The sequence below is a fragment of the Marmota marmota genome, unplaced genomic scaffold (assembly GCF_001458135.2).
Source record: "Marmota marmota marmota unplaced genomic scaffold, marMar, whole genome shotgun sequence".
Classification (NCBI taxonomy): domain Eukaryota; kingdom Metazoa; phylum Chordata; class Mammalia; order Rodentia; family Sciuridae; genus Marmota; species Marmota marmota.
In genome coordinates this window covers 7,197,516-7,213,675 of record NW_026000026.1, presented here as the reverse complement: position 1 = coordinate 7,213,675, position 16,160 = coordinate 7,197,516, and the positions used below count along the sequence as shown (strand labels likewise).

The 16,160-nt window shown below is 51.6% G+C and overlaps 1 protein-coding gene across 1 annotated transcript; it reads right to left on the bottom strand.

The window, feature by feature from the left end:
- Positions 1-230: 230 nt before the first annotated feature.
- Snai1 (snail family transcriptional repressor 1) lies at positions 231-9,528 on the bottom strand. The gene is made up of 3 exons (XM_015479481.2): positions 5,971-9,528; positions 4,818-5,345; positions 231-1,196 (listed from the first exon to the last, which is right to left on the bottom strand). Exons 1-3 carry the CDS (start codon positions 6,050-6,052, stop codon positions 1,012-1,014), a joined length of 795 nt encoding a protein of 264 aa, XP_015334967.1. The 5' UTR covers positions 6,053-9,528; the 3' UTR covers positions 231-1,011.
- Positions 9,529-16,160: the final 6,632 nt, after the last annotated feature.

The window sequence follows — 16,160 nt, the reverse complement described above, 5'->3', positions numbered from 1 at the left end:
GCGCTAGGAGTGCAGGGGCTTGCTGGCAGCCAAGGGTCTCCGAGCCACAGGAGGCCCACGAGTCTCATCTGCACAAGTTCCCTGACAGTGCAACTCTCCAGCACATGCCATTTCCAAGGACAAGATTTAAGGCTGTGTCAGAAATACCAAAGCTCCAGGAATCCCTGCCCTCTTCCTTTCCTGAAGACCTCTGAAAATGCCCATACCCGCAAGACCAAGTAGAGCCTCTGTAATATATAAATTAATGCCTTTATTGAATATCAATAAACTGTATATATAACTATACAAAATGTTTCCTTAATACAAAATGTTACTTGCAATATACACACCAGTGTACCTTTAAAAATGTAAACATCGTCCTTGTAGGCCTGCCTGTCAGGGCCCCGGAACATTCTGGGAGACAAACTGGTCAGGCCGAAGCACCCTACTCAGCCCAACAGGCAAGGCCATTACTCACAGTCCCCTTTGAGACATTGTTAAATTGCCCGTGAAGCAGGTGTCACCAGGACAAACAGGAGGCTAAATAGCTGCCCAGGGCCAGGGGCATCTCGAGTGTCCTCCGGTCCATCCTTGTGTTCGAAGCCGCCCTCCAGTGCCCCACAGATGTGCGTAGATTGTTGCATAGTCAGTCACACCTCTGGAAGGTGGTGGAGGGTTCCTTGTGGGGAGCACAGGGAGGGGAGCAGTCTCCTAAGTGGGGTGGGGGAGCTCCATCTGTCCGCTCTGTCCTGTTGCTCAGCAGCTGAATCCACACAGCTCTGGAGACACGAGCCCAGAGGCCAACTGGGGAAGGCCCAGGAAGCAGCTCCAAGGCCACCTTCGGTCCACTGTCCACAGGAAGGCCCAGAGAGGCCTCCTTCAAAGCCCATGAGGCCCCCGGGGCGCAACACCAGTCAGCAGCCTGCAAAGTCCACGGGGGCGTCGCAGCCAGGCATCGGCGGCTTCCGTGGCGGGGCGACGGATAGGGTGCCTTCCTCCTGGATGGGGGAGGCAGCTGGGGCGGTGGCAGGCTCAGTGGGGGCCACCCGAGCAGCCCGACTCCTGGTGCTTGTGCAGCAGGGACATGCGGGAGAAGGTGCGGGCGCACCTCGGGCACTGGTACTTCTTCACGTCTGAGTGGGTCTGCAGGTGGGCGCGCAGGTTGGAGCGGTCAGCGAAGGCCCGGCTGCAGTGGGGGCAGGAGAAGGGCTTCTCACCTGGGGGAGACAGAGGGAGTCACGCTGGGCGGCCGGGCCTTTCCTGAAGGGCCCGCCCCACACCACCCTGAAAGGGTCCTGGCCGCCCGCAGATTGGGCCCAGAGGCCTGCAGGGAGACGGTGGCTTTCCTGAGGGACCCGGAGCAGGATTCTGGCTGCTCTGAGCCTCCTCTCATCTGTAAAATGGGGCTTGCTCCCACTCACGGGGTTGGTAACCCAGAGAAGCAGGACGACCACGTGCTCTTCCCATCACCAGGGACCTGGGAAACGCTCAACAGATCAAGACTCAACACTTTGATCCTTCTGTGGTCCTCATATTAAAGCTGGTGCAACTGAGGCCCAAAAGTTAAGGAGCATTTTTGGGGTCACCCTGCAGGGCTCCCAAGCCCTGGATTTTGACCAATGCACATACTGCTCTTGGTCAGGAGAAGCTTTTTACTAATCCTGGAGTCAAAACTTAATCTATACTGGGGACAAAGCTTAAGAGCTGGCCTAAGACTACTCGGGAGGCTGAGGCAGGAGAACCACAAGTCTGAAGGCAGCCTGGACAACTTAACGACACCCCGTCTCAAAGTGAAGTAAAAAAAGCTCAGGGGCAGAGCATCCCCGGGTTCAGTTCCCAATCCCACGTGTGCATACACACTCATCCACATGTGCACACACACTCACACTCGTGCACACGGAAAGAAGAGAGAGAAGAGGCAGCTTAGGAGGCTTACCTCAGCGCTGCTCGGCCACCCTCTGGTTTGGTTTTGCGCTGAGGTCTAACCCTTCTGTGCTTTGCCAATGAGCTACATCCTCAGCCCTTGTTTATTTATTTTGAGACCCTTTTAGCTAAATTGCTGAGGCTGGCCTTGAACTTGCGATGTTCCTGTCTCTTGCTGGGATCACAGGCATGAGCCACTGAGCCCACTTCCCTCATCACAATGCTACTGGACCATCCGCCCCGCATCAGGCTGAGTCGCAGAGGGCAGAGGCCTCCCTTGAGTGCATTCCCAGATGAGGCTACAGAAACCCGCAGCCCAGACACTCCACCTCCCTGGCCAAAGATGTGGTAGGAAGTCTTGCACAGGAGGCGATACCCCTCAGGATTAAGTAGGTGCTCAATAAATGCATGTAGAATAAATAAACCTGCTTTTAATAAAAGGAATCAAAGAAGCTTGACCCCTCAATCACCAGATAATGCCTTTTCACAATCCCTGCCCCACCAAGAGGATATAGTTTCCAAAACAGTGAGTGACATTTTGTTTTTCCTTAGGCATATAGCTTTTCCAAATAAAAAGTCCTAAGGCTAATTCATTAAACAAAAAAGAACGGGATTCTCTAGCTCCCAGCCCCAGCCTGATATGCCCACAGGCCATGACCTATCAAATTCCAATGATGGCATTCAAGAAAAACTGAGAGTGTATGAATCCCGTCACCTACTGAGTGCTCTGCTGGGTCCTTGCTGGGAGGGGAGGGCGGCCAGGACAGGTTCCAGGGGCCCCACCCACTCAACAGGTTGCCACTGGGCAGCTAAGAGCAGGCTCCGCCCCACAGGACCACACAAGGGGAGGGGAGGAGAGAACTCCAGATGGGGGCTGCACCTACTGCCACTGCCACTACTGAACTAGCCCCGGGGCCGCCCGAACGGTCTGATGGTGGCCTTCTCCCAGGTCCCAGTGAAGCTCTTCCTCATTCACACCCTGAGAACTAGGAGAGGACCAGGGGGACGAGAAGGTGACGGAGCCCATCAGTGAGCTGGGGACCAGGACCCCATCCCCCAGTTAGTGCTCAACCAAGGAGAAAGGGATCTTTTAGGGTGTGAGGGGGTGTGGCGGGGTCCGTGTGCACCACAGGACCCCCTCAGACACCACCCCCCACCCCCGCCCGTCTCCAGACGCCTTTATGGCGCTCCGGCAAGTGTGAAATCGGCACCAGGCTGGCGGGGACAAAGGCTGCTGAGGGGGGCACTGTACATGCGATACCCCCGGGATTAAGGGGGCCTGCCATACCATGGGCCAGCAGCTGCGGCGGGAACAGGTGCTGGGCACCACTGCCCCGTGCACCTGCTCCGCCCCTCCCACCCACCCACTGGGCCCACCATGGAGGCACACAATGGGGTCCTCCAGGACAGCGAGGTGCATTTCAACGGCCTTTTGTGTCTGAGCCAGGCCTTTACATTAAAATGTCCGGTGGGACAGGGGGGCTGGAGGCTCCCGGAGAGCATCCTGAGGGCCTCAACACCCCCAAAATAGCGCCCCCATTAGCTAGGCAGGCACCAGGAGAAAAGGCAGCAGTTGAACCTTTACATGTTAAAATCAGGACAATTGGTGCACAGAGAGAAACAGTCGCTAAGGAGCCCTGCAAAGGGACAGGCTCCCCCAGACCACCCCCCCCCCACCCTCACTGTTGAAGGTCAGCCACCAGGACAGGAAATGACAGAGCTCAGCCTCCAACCTGGCCAGCTTGATCCCAATGCTCTCATGACCTTTGAACTTCCTCTCAAGTTACCCTCCAAGGATCACCCCCAAACACATCAACCTCCACCATTCAAGATCTGAAAAGGAAGGGTGCCTGCCCTTTCCTCGTTTCTGGGAAGTTTTCCATGTTGAAGTATTGTGTTTTTTGCGGCACTGAGGACCAAATCCCAGGAACTCATGCAGGCTACTGCCACTGAACTATGTACCAGCTGTTTTTTATTTTTAATCATGGCCTCACCAAGTTGATTAGGCTGGCCTTAAACTTATGATCCTCCTGCCTCAGCCTCCCAAGCAGCTGGGATTAAGGTGTCTGCCACCACGCCCAGCAGTCTGTATTCTGTATTGTTTTTTTTTTTTTTGAAGGGATTGTGTTTTTTATCAGCAAAGTTGTTCCCTGATCTGCATGGTGGAATTGACTCAGGGTGAGGAAAACAGACCTAAGAACCATAATTATAAACCATTATTATAAAGTGATTAGCAATCTTAATAGCTACCCTACAAAGCATGTGCTGTCATAATCCTAAGGCTCAGAGAGGTTAAATTGCTTAACCAAGGTCACACAGCATAGAAGCAAAGCAAATACCAACTACCATTTTTCTGAGAGCTTATCATGCACCAAGAGCTTTGCTCTTTCCACAGGCATTCTTTCATTTAACCTATACAGATACCCCACAAGGTAAAATGGGTATACTCATGCCCATTTTAGAGATGAGAAAACTAAGGATCAGAGAGGTGAAACATCATGGAAAGTTTGAGGAAGTTCTCAGACAGGATTTAGGGTAGTGGTGGGGGGTACAGACAACGTCCTGTCTGACTGGGGCAGGGTGGTTTGTGGAAGGAGGAGCAGGGTGGGTCCCTTCACACCTGGCCATAATAGCAAGGTGTTGGGTGCATTTTTCCCATATCCAGCTCCGAAATATTTAGCTAAGAAACTGCAGAAGAACCTGCCCATCAGCTTAGCTGATGAATGCTTCTGCCAAACATTTCCAAAGGGCCAGGTCCCTGAACTTGAACTAAGTTAGAGCCTTAGTTTCCTTGATGTCAAATTAAAAAAAAAAAAAAAAGAATTAAAACGAAAAGGAGAACAGCAGCTCAGAATCACAAAAGCCGGTCAGAAGGTGTGGACTTGAGAGGGGCAGTAACCTGCAGGGCTACTTACCAGTGTGGGTCCGGACATGGCCCTGCAGCAGCCAGGGCCTGGAGAAGGCCTTCCCACAGGTTGCGCAGACACAGGGGAGAGTGTGACTCCGAATGTGCATCTTGAGGGCGCCCAGGCTGAGGTATTCCTTGTTGCAGTACTTGCAGTTGAAAGCCTTGCGAGACTGGGGGTCCTTGGCCACGGAGAGCAGAGCCAGTTGCTTGGGCAGTTGGCCCAAGCCTGGGAAGGCAATGTAGGCCTCAGCCTCCAGGGAAGAAGCGGAGGTGGAAGAGAAGGAGGAAGGAGCTGGAGAGGGTGGGCTGGGGGGCTGCGAGCCCTTCCCACTGTCCTCATCAGACAGGGAGGTCAGCTCTGCTGCCTGGGGGCTCTCCTGGGGCTGCAGGGAGGCCCAGCTAATGGGCTGCGTGTGGGGCGCTAGGAGACAGTCCCAGATGAGGGTGGGCAGCGAGGCGGTGGGGTTGAGGACCTCAGGAGGCGGGATGGCAGCCAGCAGGTGGGCCTGGTCGTAGGGCTGCTGGAAGGTGAGCTCTGAGGAAGACAGAGAGGGACAGGGTCAGGCATCAATGAAACTTTCAATCTGTCAACAAACATCAGCCCACTGAGGGCCACAACTAAGGACAGAGGCCGTTCCTGCCCTCCCACGCCCTTGCTAACCCAGGACACCACACCTGTGTCTCCTATAAGACAGACCCCCGACTTCCCAGCCCAGCTCGAGGGGGCCATTCCCAGGCCTCCCATTTCCTGTGTCCCCCAGGTCCCCAGCCCAAAGTAAGACCCCCAGGCCTGGTCTCAGCCCAGCTACCTGCAGATCCGCCTTCTACACCTCTCCTTCCACCCCTCCCCCAACCCTCTGGACTCCGGACTCTTCATAGTCACTGGCCAGAGGACTCTCCTGGCACAGCCTTCTCTCCTGTCTACACTCGCGGAGCTTCTCTGCCTCTCGCCCCCCACGAAGTCTCCAGTGCCCACAGCACAGCCCTCCACCCAACCGCCAAGATCCGAGGCTCCAGATCCACCTGCCCCACATCTCCGGAGCCCTGGCCTTTCTCCACAGGACATCCCTTGACTCGGTGTGGTCCCAGGACCTCTCCCTCAGAGGCCCCCCACGCCTGCGTCTCCCGAATCCCTCTCCGGGTCCAGCATTTCTGCTCACCGGGAGAAGAGTCTTGCAGCTCGCTGTAATTGGGCTTCCGGCGAGGGACCGAGGGCTTCCTGACGAGGAAAGAGCGCGGCATGGTGGCTGAAGCAGCCGGGGTCGCCGGGTCGCGCAGGGGCCGCAGGGAACACCACCCGCGAGGCCGTGCAGCGGCGCTGTGAGTGAAGAAGCCCGCTGCCTCCTTTAAATACCCCAGCCTCGGGGCGGGGCCACTAGCGTCACGCCCCTTTGTCAACGCCGCACCAATCGGAGGCGCGCGTCCACCAAAGGCCACGCCCCAAGCAGGTGCTCGGGGGACGGGCTGGGTTCGCGCCGCGTGGCGCTGGGAGCCCGGCTCCGGGCTGGTTCCACTCCTCCGAAGCAGGCTGTCGGGGCGGGACGCCCCGTGCTCGCCGACTCAGCGCCCCGCGTGTGAGCGCCTCTAGTGCCTGGGACCCCAATACCCGACCTTCCGAACCTGCCCGCGCCCCGGGCTCTGGAAGCGGGCGGAGAGGTCCTCCTCCTGCCGGCACCTCGCAAACAGCGTGGCGTAGACGAGAGACAGTGCACACTGCTGGGGCGGATGCGAGGAAACCGGCCCTCGCCGTGGCTGCTGGCAACGTGAAGGGCCACCGGCTTTTTGCAAAGCAGTCTGGCATCGTGTGGCCAAAATGCGCTCGTCCCTGCACTTCGCCCTCTAGGAGCCAGGCACTGTCCCTGGAGTCCGCTGCGGCTGCACCAGGGTCTCTCCCCAAGGGGAGCTCCTCGGTCGGTCGGCGGGGGAGACAGACGAAGTAAACAGAGGATTATAACGCAAAGGGAGGTGGGCTAGATGGAGGGGGGCTGGGGGAGAGACAGGACGCTGTGACAGTCTAGAGGCTGGTCACCTGACGGGGTGGAGGCGCGCGACTTTCCAGAGGAAGTGAAGAAATTTGGAGGGGGAAGGCCCGAGGTAAGAATCAGTAACTACTGCAGAGCCACTGAGCGCTGCTCCCGGGGGTGGGAGGAATCAGATTTGCCCGCCTCCAGGGCTTCGGAGTAGTTTGGACTTTGCCTCAAGGGCACTGGGGAGCCAAGGAAGGATTTGCAGCGGAGGAGGGACCTGTTTAGAGTTTCATTGGGAAAGATGGCCGTGGGCAAGCCGAGAGACAGCAGCAAGCCTAGGGCAGAGGCAAGTCCCTTCACCTGAGAATCAGAGGCCCCGTGTCTGAAGGATCCAAGACAGCTCCACAGAGGACACTGTCTGATTGGCATGTGGGATGGGCCCAGGTGAGGGAGAGCTGTACTTGGGTTCCAGCTCCCCTGTGAGGTGTGTCAGGCCCTGGGGTGGCCACAGAAACAAATCCCAAGGCCCATGGTACTGGTTTTCCCTTGGAAGGCAGAATCATGACAACCTCTAAGTCTTCCCCACACCAACAAGAAGACAGGCAGGACAAGTGTCACTAGGTGCTGGGATAGCAATTGAGAAGAAATCATCCTCCCTCCTCTGACTGGTGAGGGATGCAGAAAACATCACCCTCCACAGCCCTTCAGTTCCACAGGAGTCTCCACTTGGAGCCAGAGGGAGCAGCAGACTGCCCCCACCACCACAACCCTCACTCAGAGGAAAAGCCCAAATCCTTGCCATGACAGCTCGGTCCTGCTGATCCAATCCCTGCTCACCTTCTCTTCAGCTCTCTTCCTCCCCCGTGCAACAATGATTTCACCCAACCTCCTTCTGTTCCTCCCATATCCCAGCCCTTTCCCACCACAGGACCTTGGCACCTGCTGTTCAACCTCCCTTTTCACCAAATCTCTCTCCCATAGATCTTCACCTGGCTACCTTTTCTTTCATTCTTTGTCCCAGCAGCAATTTCACTAAGCAGTCACCCTCATTAGTAATGAGAGAAATGCAAATGGAAACCACAGTGAGATGTCATTTCACACTCACCAGAAGGACAAAAAGCAAAAATTTGGTCAATATCAAGTGTTGATGAGGATGTGAGGGCTAGCCAGAGTGTCAATGGGCACAACTACTTGGGAAAAGTTTGACCTCAGTAACAGGTGACTCCTCTCCCAGCAACGGGGGCCTCCCAGGGGTTCTCAGCCCTGGCTGGCGCACAGTAGATTTCCCTACAGAGTGTTTAAAAATACTTAAGCCTGGGCCCCACCCCACCCCCACATCCTGATTTGATTATCTGGGGGTGGGGCTTCTGGCATGAGCATTTTGAAACATCTCCCTGATTCTTCTAAAGAGCAGCCAAAGTTAAGAACTGCTGCCCAGCCCCAAACCAGACCAAACAAGAGAAGTGTCATTGTACCCTTGGTCCTATTTTAAAAGAAAAGAAATGGATACCACCCAAATGTTGATCAACAGAAGAGTGGATTAAGAAAACTGGAAGGGGCTGGGTTTGTGGCTCAGTGGTGGAGTGCTTGCCTAGCCTGTGTGAGGCACTGGATTTGAGTCTCAGCACCACCTATAATAAATAATAAAGGTCCATCAACATCTAAAAATATGTGTATTAAAAAAAAACTGTAATGCAATCCTACAAAAGAATTCTACCCATAAAGATGAATTACACATGAAGTACAACTCCATGCAACAACAGAGATGAATCTCAAAAACATAATGTTGAACAAAAGAAGTTAGAAACCAATGCATCACAGATGGCTGGATTTACATGTGGGCCAAATGCCGGCACACTCACCCCCGAATTATTTAGGGATCCACACATACACAGGCAGTACAACTATAAGGAAAAGCAGAGATCTGGAGCTGAGGCAGGAAGATACTAGTTCAAAGCTAGCCTCAGAAATTTAACAAGGCCCTAAGCAACTCTGTCTCAAACAAAAAAAGCAAACTAGGAAATGTTTAATACAAAATTCTGAATGGGGTTAGGCTGGGAAAGGAGGAGCTAAAAAGAGGTTGCACGGGAGGTTTAGAATTCTGGTGATGTTCTGTTTTCCAATCAGGGAAGCATCTTTATTATTAGTGTCTCTGTCTTTCTTGTTGGAAGTTCTGGAGACTGAACCCAGGGGCCTGTACACAGGAGGCGGGTGCTTTACCACTGAGCCACACCCCTAGCCCATTATTAATCTTTAAACTGTACACAGATAATCCAACCCCGTTAGGTGTGAATGATATAACTTAGGACACATGAGCACACACACTTCATATGTGCGAGGCCCTGGGTTTGAGTTCCAAAACCTCGAAAGAAGGAAGAAGGGAGGGAGGGAGGGAGAGAGTGAAGAGCGGTAGGAGAGTTAGTTACTAAGTCACCTCCTCCAGGGAGTTTCGCTAAAGCAAGACCCCACCCCACCTCAGCACCCAGTTTCTACCCAATTATCCTATTCTGTTGTCTTCAAAGCAGGTAGCAGGTAGCGGAGCCTCAATCAGGTGTTTGTTGAATGATTTCAAACCCCACCTTTTCCTAGCTGGGTCACAAAGTGGCTCCCCTCACGTGAGGATTTGGGGAAGGGTAAACCAGCCACGGGCCCCCACAAGCTCCAAGCACCCATTGCCTCGTTTTCCATTTTCCCCCAAGGGTTCCAGCACCTGCGCTGGGGAGGGAGGGCGTGGGGACCCACGCGGANGGGAGGGCGTGGCCTTTCTTGCAGGGGAAGCCGAAGTGACTTTTTTTGTTTTTATTTTTATTTCTTTGTTTGTTTATTTACCAGGAATTGAGGCCCTGAGCCACATGCCCAGCCCTTTATTTTATTTTGGGAGAGGGTCTCGCCGAGTTGCTCCTGCCCCAGGTCTGCCCCACTGTCCTGGTCGCGGACCTCTGGCGTCCTCTGCTGGCCGAAGCGCCTCCCGGGGACCTTTCATGGGGGTGAAAATCAATCAGTTGTTTTGGAGAGGGGTCCCGGACTATTTTATGTGACCAGACAAGGCTCTGGAAGGAAGATAAATCTGAACAGACATTTGCATTTTCTTTCCCTCTCCCTCCTTTTCTTTCCTGCTTTCCTACCAGGGATTAAACCCAGGGACACTTAACCATTAAGCCACACCCCAGGCCTTTTTATTTTTTGAGATAGGGTCTCGCCAAATTGCTTATGGCCTCGCTAAGTTTGAGGCTGGCCTTTTTGTTGTTGTTGTTTTAAATTTTTCGTTGTAGAGGGACACAATACCTTTATTTATTTATATGTGGCGCTGAGGCTCGGACCCAGTGCCTCGCACATGCTAGGCAAGCACTCGGCTACTGAGCAATAACCCCAGCCCATTGAGGCTGGCTTTGAACTTGCTATCCTCCTACCTCAGCCTCTGGGCCACCACACCTGCGACATCTGCATTTTCTACAGATGCCAATCCACCATGAAAAGCAAAACTGAAAATGTGACTTACAATCAACAACCAAAGAAAAACCTTCAGTACTATTTTTCCCAGTGTCTTTTTTTTTTGAGGGGGGGTATCAAGGATTGAACCCAGGAGGCTTTACCCTTGAGTTACATCCACAGCCCTTTTTATTTTATTTTGGTACTGTAGATTGAACCCAGGGACACTTAACCACTAAGCTACATCTGTAGACATTTTTATTTTTTATTTTGAGTCAGGGTCTCACTAAATTGCTTTGGGCTTCACTAAGTTGCTGAGGCTGGCTTTGAACTTGCTGATCCTCCTGCCTCAGACTCCTGAATGGCTGGTATCACAAGCATTGGAGCTGCATCCTTTTTAGAGCATGGATTATGCCAGAACCACACAACTATCCCACAAAGGGACTCGTGATGGGCATTTAGGTTAGATTACAATTTTCTTTTGATACTACAAATAACATGGAATTTTCAATAAATGGCTTATACACATATTTTTGCACTCCAGGTCTAAATGTCTTCCAAAAAGGTTAAACTAAATTATATTTCAAGCAGGAATTGAGGGCTCCTTTTCAAAATAGCTGACACAGACTATTGTCTTTTTCTATTATTATTATTATTATTATTATTTTTGTACTAGGGATTGAACCCGGGGATGCCTTATCTCTGAACTATAGTCCCTTTTTTATTTTTTATTTTGAGACAGGATCTCACTAAATTGCTTAGGGCCCACTAATTTGCTGAGGCTGGACTCAGACGTCATCCTGGCCCTCATCCTCCCGATTTGCTGGGATTACAGGCCTGCGCCACCACGCCTAGCTGTCTAATTTTTTTTTTTTTTATCTTTGCCCGTCTGAGAAGGGAACCTGGGTCTTCTAGCGGAGATTTGCATTTCATGTGAGCAGTGTTTTGCGGGGAGGCACCAGGGACTGAAGTCAGGGGCACTCAACCACTGAGCCACGTCCCCAGCCCTATTTTGTATTTTATTTAGAGACAGGGTCTCCCTGAGTTGCTTGGGCCTCACTCTTGCTGGGGCTGGCTTTGAACTTCCATTCTCAGCCTCCCGAGCTGCCTGGCAGGCGCCATCTTTTTTACATACTCTGAATCAGTTTCAGTTTCTCGGTGTTTTGAACCACTTTTCAAGTCCTTTTGATCACCAAGTCGATGAATTTCTCATTTCTAAAAGCTCTTTATCAGGTGAGCTGGTCTCTGTTGATTAGATCATTAATCAGTGAAGGGATCAATCAAGAGTTGGCGAGTTAATCGTGACTGGAAGGAAGATATCGCCCAGGGAAAGTTCCTGTGTGTCAGGGCTCCACTTGCCCTTCATCCCTGATTTAAACAACAAAGCCTCACCCAGGGTCTCTCATTTGTCTGAAAACAGAGTCAGCCTTGGGCCTTGCCCAGTAAATCAAACTCCCAGGGAAGTTTCTGGGTCAGGATTCAAGTCTTGGGCGTGGCCCGGAGCTGGCTCTCAGGAAGACATAGGAGCCATTCTCCTTCCATTTGCAGAGGACTTGAAATGTGTGAGGTTCATTTGCACAGGTGTCCCCACAGCATCCCAGAGTGGCCCACATAAGGACCAGTTAATATAGCACAGGGCGGCCATATTGCCCATTTGTCAAAAAAGAGGAGAAAGGGGGCTGGGCTGGGGCTCGATGGTGGAGCGCTCCCCCGGCAAGTGTGAGGCACTGGGTTCCATCCTCAGCACCACATAAAAATAAGTAAAAAGGTATTGTATCCATCTAGGAAAAAAGAAAAAAACCCTGGGTCTAATCCCTTCGACTGAACAAATTAGAAATTTTCAAATATATGTATTCAAAAAAAAAGGAGAAAGCTCGGGGGTCACCTTGGAAAACGGAAGTTCCCCAGGGCCTGGAGGGTGGATGTGTGTGGGTGGGCGGTGCACAAAGCCGGGCTCTCTGCACCTGCAAGATACACCTGCCACCCTGCTCACACCTGGGAGGGGCCGGCTGAGCTCAGGCTGAGCAACCCTTGGAATCTCAGGTAGAGCACACCTTCCCCAGGTGGTCCCCAGGTGGTCCCCTGGCAGCTGCATGGTGGCGGGTTGCTGGGTGTGCCCCCGGCCTCTCAGACCACTTGCTTCCAGCTTCAGCCAGGGTTGGTAGAGCTGTTCCTCTGCCTGCCTGGCAGGAGGCTAAAAGTACCCGCTGGGTCTCCTCCCCTCTGTCATGGATGGCCGCCTTGCTCACTTCTAGAGAGCGCTGAACCACAGAGGATGAGCACTACTGCCAAGGAGGGGATGTGGAGATGGAGGCACATGCTTAGGACGCTCAAGGTCCCCGGTTTAAGCCTCAGTGAACACAAAAAAAGCCAACAAAAGCCAGGGATGGTGGCGCACACCTCTAATCCCAGCCACTAGGGAGGCTGAAGCAGGAGGATTGCAAATTGGAGGCCAGTTTTAGCAAGACATTGTCTCAAAATAAAAAATAAAAAGGGCTGGGGAGATAGCTCAGTGGTCCAGCACCCCTGGGTCCAATTCCTTTCAACTGAAAAAAATTAGAAATGTTCAAATGGAAAATTGTGGTCTCTTTTTCACTTTTTTTTTTTTCCATGTGGGGCCGGGGATAAAACCCAGAACCTCACATACGCTAGGCAAGCGCTCTACCACTGAGCCCCAGCCCATGTTTTTCACATTTTTAAAAAAATATATTAACACTTACCACATGTGTACAAATGATGGCAGAGCACGGATCCCAGGTACAGCCTAGTCCAACCACTACAGTCCTGAGCCCAGAGAAGCCCCTTTGCCCTTACACCTACCAGGTGAGGGTCACCTCAGCAGCCCTCCGGGCAGGCAGGCAGACAGGCACGTGCACACCTCCCAAGAGCAGCCCCTCTCCTGACTTCAACTGGCTTTTCTCACTTATCTTGAGATAGTGTTGCAGATAAAATAAGATGCCCAGTAAAATCTAATTTCAGATAAGCAACAAAGGTTTTTAGCATAAGACTGCACAGAACATACACAGCTCTCTGAAATTTAAATCTAACTGGGCCTCCAGGTTTCTTTGCTAAATCTGGTGGCCTTGCTTGGAAATTGATTCCTATCAGCATTTAGAGCACAATCTAGAACCAGTCCCCTGTTGATGGGCAGTTAGCTTATTTCTCATCTTTTGCTTTTCAGAACAATACTCTGACCTCATCTACAATTTATCTGTAGGGTGTGTTCCTAAAACTTGCTTTTGTCCTGCCTGCACTCCTGAGGGATGCAGTTGGCAACCCCAGGCCCCTTCGGTCTCCCGGGAGAGCAGCACCCTCCCTTCCCCACCTTCCCACCTTGCTATCTCCTCTCTCTCCACCTCTGTCTCTCTCTCTCTCACTGTCCCTCCTTAGGTGTGTCCCTCTGTCTTTCTATCTCCCCAGACTCTCCCAGTCTCTCTCTCTCACCCTTCCTCTTTTTGACCCAGCAGCTCTACATACAAAATAGCCAGTCAAGCTGGCAAAGATGTGCGGTGTCTGCAGAGGTGTTCACACGTGGTCGATCACACGTCAAACTGGAAACGACCTAAATGCCCATTGAAAAATTAAGTGTGCTCCTTCCTTACAAGGAAGCATCAGGCTAAAATAATGTCTTAACACTGAATGATGCTGGCAGGTGACAGAGTGAAAGTCGGGGGCTACAGATGGGAGCTAAAGCATCAACCACTTTAAGTTCAACCAAAAAATATGGTGACCCAGAGATCTGTAAGAATTCTAATATTGGGCTGGGGATGTGGCTCAAGCGGTAGCGTGCTTGCCTGACATGCATGTGGCCCGGGTTCGAATCTCAGCACCACATACAGGAATGTTGTGTCCGCCGAAAACTAAAAAATAAAAATATTGGGAAACTCTCTCTGTCTTAAAAAAAAAAAAGTTCTAATATCGACTATAATGGTTTTTGTTTGCTTTTTGGTACTGGCATGGAACTCAGGGCCTCGAACACGCTAGGCAAGCACTTCGTCCCCCTCGGTAGATTGCCTAGGCTGGCGGTGAACTTGCCTTCTTCCTGCCTCAGCCTCCTGCATAGCTGGGATCACAGGTGTGCGCCACCACGGCCTCTGCTGAGGGGGTCTTGAAGGCTGTCAGGTGGAGAGGAGCGGATTCACTTTTGCTTGTATTTTTCTTTCCCTGTTGTTATTTTTTTTTAAGTTGCATCGCAGACTGGGCATAGTAGCACACACCCGTAACCACAGCTACTCTGGAGGCCGGGATAGGAGAACTGCAAGTTGGTGGCCAGCCTAGGTAACTTAGAGAGGCCCTGTCTCAAAATAAAAAATAAAAAGGGCTGGGAATGTAGCTCAGTGGTAGAGCGCCCCTGGGGTCCACCCCCAGTGTTGAAAAAAAAAAGTTGCATTATAATTTTTGCATTGTAATTCTTTTTAAAAAAATATTTATTTTTTAGTTGTAGTTGAACACAACACCTTTATTTCACTTGTTCATTTCTGTATGTGGTGCTGTGGATCAAACCCAGGGTCTTGCACGAGCAAGGTGAGTGCTCTACTGCTGAGCCACAACCCCAGGCCACGCATTGTAATTCTTAACACTGTGCTTATTTGCTCTGTCATGCCCTAACTCCTTGTGTATGTGTATTTATTTACATATGCTATTTTTGGAAACATCTGGGTTGACCAGAGATGTCAGGACCTTTTACCCATGTAGGTATATTTATACCCTAAATATAGGGTATAAATACAAATCTGCCAAGAACAAGGTCATTCTCTACATAACTGGTAAAAGTATCAAAGTCAGGAAACCCAGCATTGATACAGTATAATACCATCGTCCACAATCAATTGTCCCAATAACATCCTATTTTTAATAGTTTTTAATTATAGATGGACACAATGTCTTTATTTTATTTATTTTTATGTGGTGCTGAGGATGGAACCCAGGGCTTCCCACGTGCCAGGCAAGCCCTTGGCCACTGAGCCTTAGCCCCAGCCCCCATAACATCCTTTCCAACCCAGAATCCAGGGCCCTTCTGTCACACCTCTCTAGTCCTCACAGAGCCTGACATCTTGGAGGAGTTCCGGCTGTTTTGCAGACTGACACTCTCGATTTGGACTTGCCTGACGTTTCCTTGAGACACCAGGTGTGTTTCCTTGCCAGGAACCACAGAGGTGCTGGAGAACATGCCATCAGCTCACACATGCTAGGCCAGTGCTCTGCCACTAAGCTACAGCCCCGGCCTTTTATTTTTTATCTTTGAGATAGGGTTTTGCTAAGTTGCTTAGGGCCTCACTGAATTGCTGAGGCTGGCCTTGAACTTGCAATCCTCCTGCCTCAGCCTCCAGTTAATGGGATTATAGGTGTGTGCCACCTTGCCCAGCCACAACTTGCCTTCTTGGGTGGGACTAGGCATTGAGAGGTCTCAGGAAGGGATGAGACAAACAATGGTGACATTTGTTGCTCATCTCTATTTATTTAGTGGTACTAGAAATGGAATCCAGGCCCAGGAATGCTAGGCAAGCGCTCCACCATACACTCCCACCCAGTAGCTCACATTTGTTACACACTGATTCTGTGTCAGGCTCTGTTCTAGTGCTTTCCATGGATTATTCTACTGGGTCCCTACAACACTATGAGAAAGACATTTTTGTAAAGTCTCATTTTACAGATGAGAACCCAAGAACAAAGAGATTAGAATAATTTGTCAGGTCACACCTACTGAATGCAGATACTGGGACAGGAGACCCCATGCAGTCTGTGCTGGAGGCTGCAGGTCTGAGCTCAGGACTGTACTAGAAGTCATTCACTTTCTGGCTCCAGGACTCCTTCCCTCTCTGGCCTCCGCCCCCTTGGCCAAGCAACAGGAATGTGGTCAGCATCCCTCCTGCAGGGCTGGCTGAGATTGAGACCCGCTTTTCTGATATAACTTGAATGTTTGGATCACCTTTCAGGAGCCAGAGAAGGATCAA

What these genes read in the sequence shown, in the direction of transcription:
- Snai1 (XM_015479481.2), bottom strand. Translation starts at nt 6,052, where the DNA reads ATGCCGCGCTCTTTCCTCGTCAGGAAGCCCTCGGTCCCTCGCCGGAAG. An exon ending in GCTGCAAGACTCTTCTCCCG is followed by an intron (nt 5,346 to 5,970) that starts GTGAGCAGAAAT and finishes TGTCTTCCTCAG; the next exon opens with AGCTCACCTTCCAGCAGCCC. An exon ending in CCATGTCCGGACCCACACTG is followed by an intron (nt 1,197 to 4,817) that starts GTAAGTAGCCCT and finishes TGTCTCCCCCAG; the next exon opens with GTGAGAAGCCCTTCTCCTGC.